Source organism: Amphimedon queenslandica, unplaced genomic scaffold (genome assembly GCF_000090795.2).
Source record: "Amphimedon queenslandica unplaced genomic scaffold, v1.1 AMPQUscaffold_11733, whole genome shotgun sequence".
Taxonomy (NCBI): domain Eukaryota; kingdom Metazoa; phylum Porifera; class Demospongiae; order Haplosclerida; family Niphatidae; genus Amphimedon; species Amphimedon queenslandica.
In genome coordinates this window covers 7,403-8,923 of record NW_003548025.1, presented here as the reverse complement: position 1 = coordinate 8,923, position 1,521 = coordinate 7,403, and the positions used below count along the sequence as shown (strand labels likewise).

At 35.7% G+C, this 1,521-nt stretch overlaps 1 protein-coding gene and 1 long non-coding RNA gene across 2 annotated transcripts in view; one reads left to right on the top strand and one right to left on the bottom strand.

Annotated features, from left to right (window-relative positions):
• Positions 1 to 8: 8 nt before the first annotated feature.
• LOC109588979 (uncharacterized) lies at positions 9 to 1,340 on the top strand. Its single transcript, XR_002188456.1, has 4 exons — positions 9 to 320; positions 532 to 626; positions 711 to 756; positions 1,168 to 1,340. It is a non-coding gene; the product is annotated as an uncharacterized LOC109588979 (long non-coding RNA).
• A 163-nt stretch (positions 1,341 to 1,503) lies between these two features.
• The window catches only part of LOC109588978 (uncharacterized), a 7,413-nt gene continuing 7,395 nt past the window's right edge, over positions 1,504 to 1,521 (bottom strand). Inside the window, exon 8 of the mRNA XM_020005088.1 lies at positions 1,504 to 1,517. Coding sequence (XP_019860647.1) covers positions 1,504 to 1,517 — 14 coding nt within the window. The remainder of the gene's footprint in view (positions 1,518 to 1,521) is intronic.

The window sequence follows — 1,521 nt, the reverse complement described above, 5'->3', positions numbered from 1 at the left end:
TCAGCCCTCCCGAGTCTCCCTGTTGCTAAAAGTCCGGAATAAAGTCACTCACTAATCTTACCACTCCACCTAAAGTTAACATAGTCTCCGGTTGGAAGAGACAGGGTCAAGCTAAAACTAGTACTAGTAGTGATTTGAATGTTAGCGGGTCAGGAGGGGGCGTGGCAGGAGGCGGAGTAGAGGGAGAGACGGATAAAGAGGAGACACTGCCTGATGGATGGAACGGTCAAGAGCTTATCTTGTTTCGTATGTTGAGGCCTATTTATTGTCATAATTATTGCTCAATGGCTGAAGTAATTGAGTCAAAGACATGTCAAGAGGTAAGAGAGAGTTTGGTTTGACGTACATTTGTACATGTACATGTACATGCTGAAGTATTGGCAGAGAGAGCTAGCATTATGTGAATTGATAGTGTACTAGTAAGCAACCACCAATATAAATCCACCATTTTGCTTTATTTTGAGCATGTTCAATGACTTTTACATGTAGCAGCTACATTATTATTATTATTATTTATTTTATTTCCATTAGGTGTATTCCTATGCTAGTACATTGCCACTGGATCCAATACTAAACCAGCACCCATCACGTCCACCTGGAACTAGCCAGAAAAGAAAAAACATGAGGTTTGTACTATTATCCCATAATAGACAATACATGATACTCACATGACTACTTATTTACACATTCATGTACATGTACATGTATAGGGCTTGGCCCGGATTCAATACCACAGGAAGATCAAACGTGTAGCAGGTAACATAAATTGTGTACATGTATACATGTGTGTACATGTACATGTACATGTGTAATATATACCATATAGTGCAAAATTTTCAAGGGCTGTAATTTTTTGCAAATTTGCCAAAAAACTATTTTCTAAATTTAATTTTTGTGAATTTATGCTGTCTGCCATCTTGTAACGTAATAATTTGATTTTTGCAAAAATGCATGTAATTTTTACGAGTCTTTAAAAATCGCAAAATCCATGAAATTTACAGCCCTCAAAAATTGTGCACTATACGGTATAAGAGAGACACACATGTACATGTATGTTCATGTGCTAAATACAGTTGTTGATACATGTATATCAATAGTGTTAGTCTTTTCATTATACTGTACACATGAATCATTGTACATTGTTTTTATATTGCTGTCCTGTTTTAGGTCAAGCTACCTATCAGTTCAACTATCAGCCGTGCTATCATCCAGGACTACCTTGTGACCAGGAGTGTCAGTGTGTCTCTTCCAATAACTTCTGTGAGAAATACTGCAACTGTAACCCTGACTGTGAGTTAATAATAATCATGAGAGCATCACCTACAGTACTTAGACTCTGACATTATTTACTGTAATGTGTGTGTGCTTATTATTATTACTAGTAATAATTACCGTAAATCAGGAAATTTATGCGGTAGAAATTTTTTTCTGTTTTAAAATTGTGCTGTGATTTTATTTTTACTAAATAAGACTGTGTCATGTATTATTGAATGTCACATGTAATTATATTTGGTGATCTAA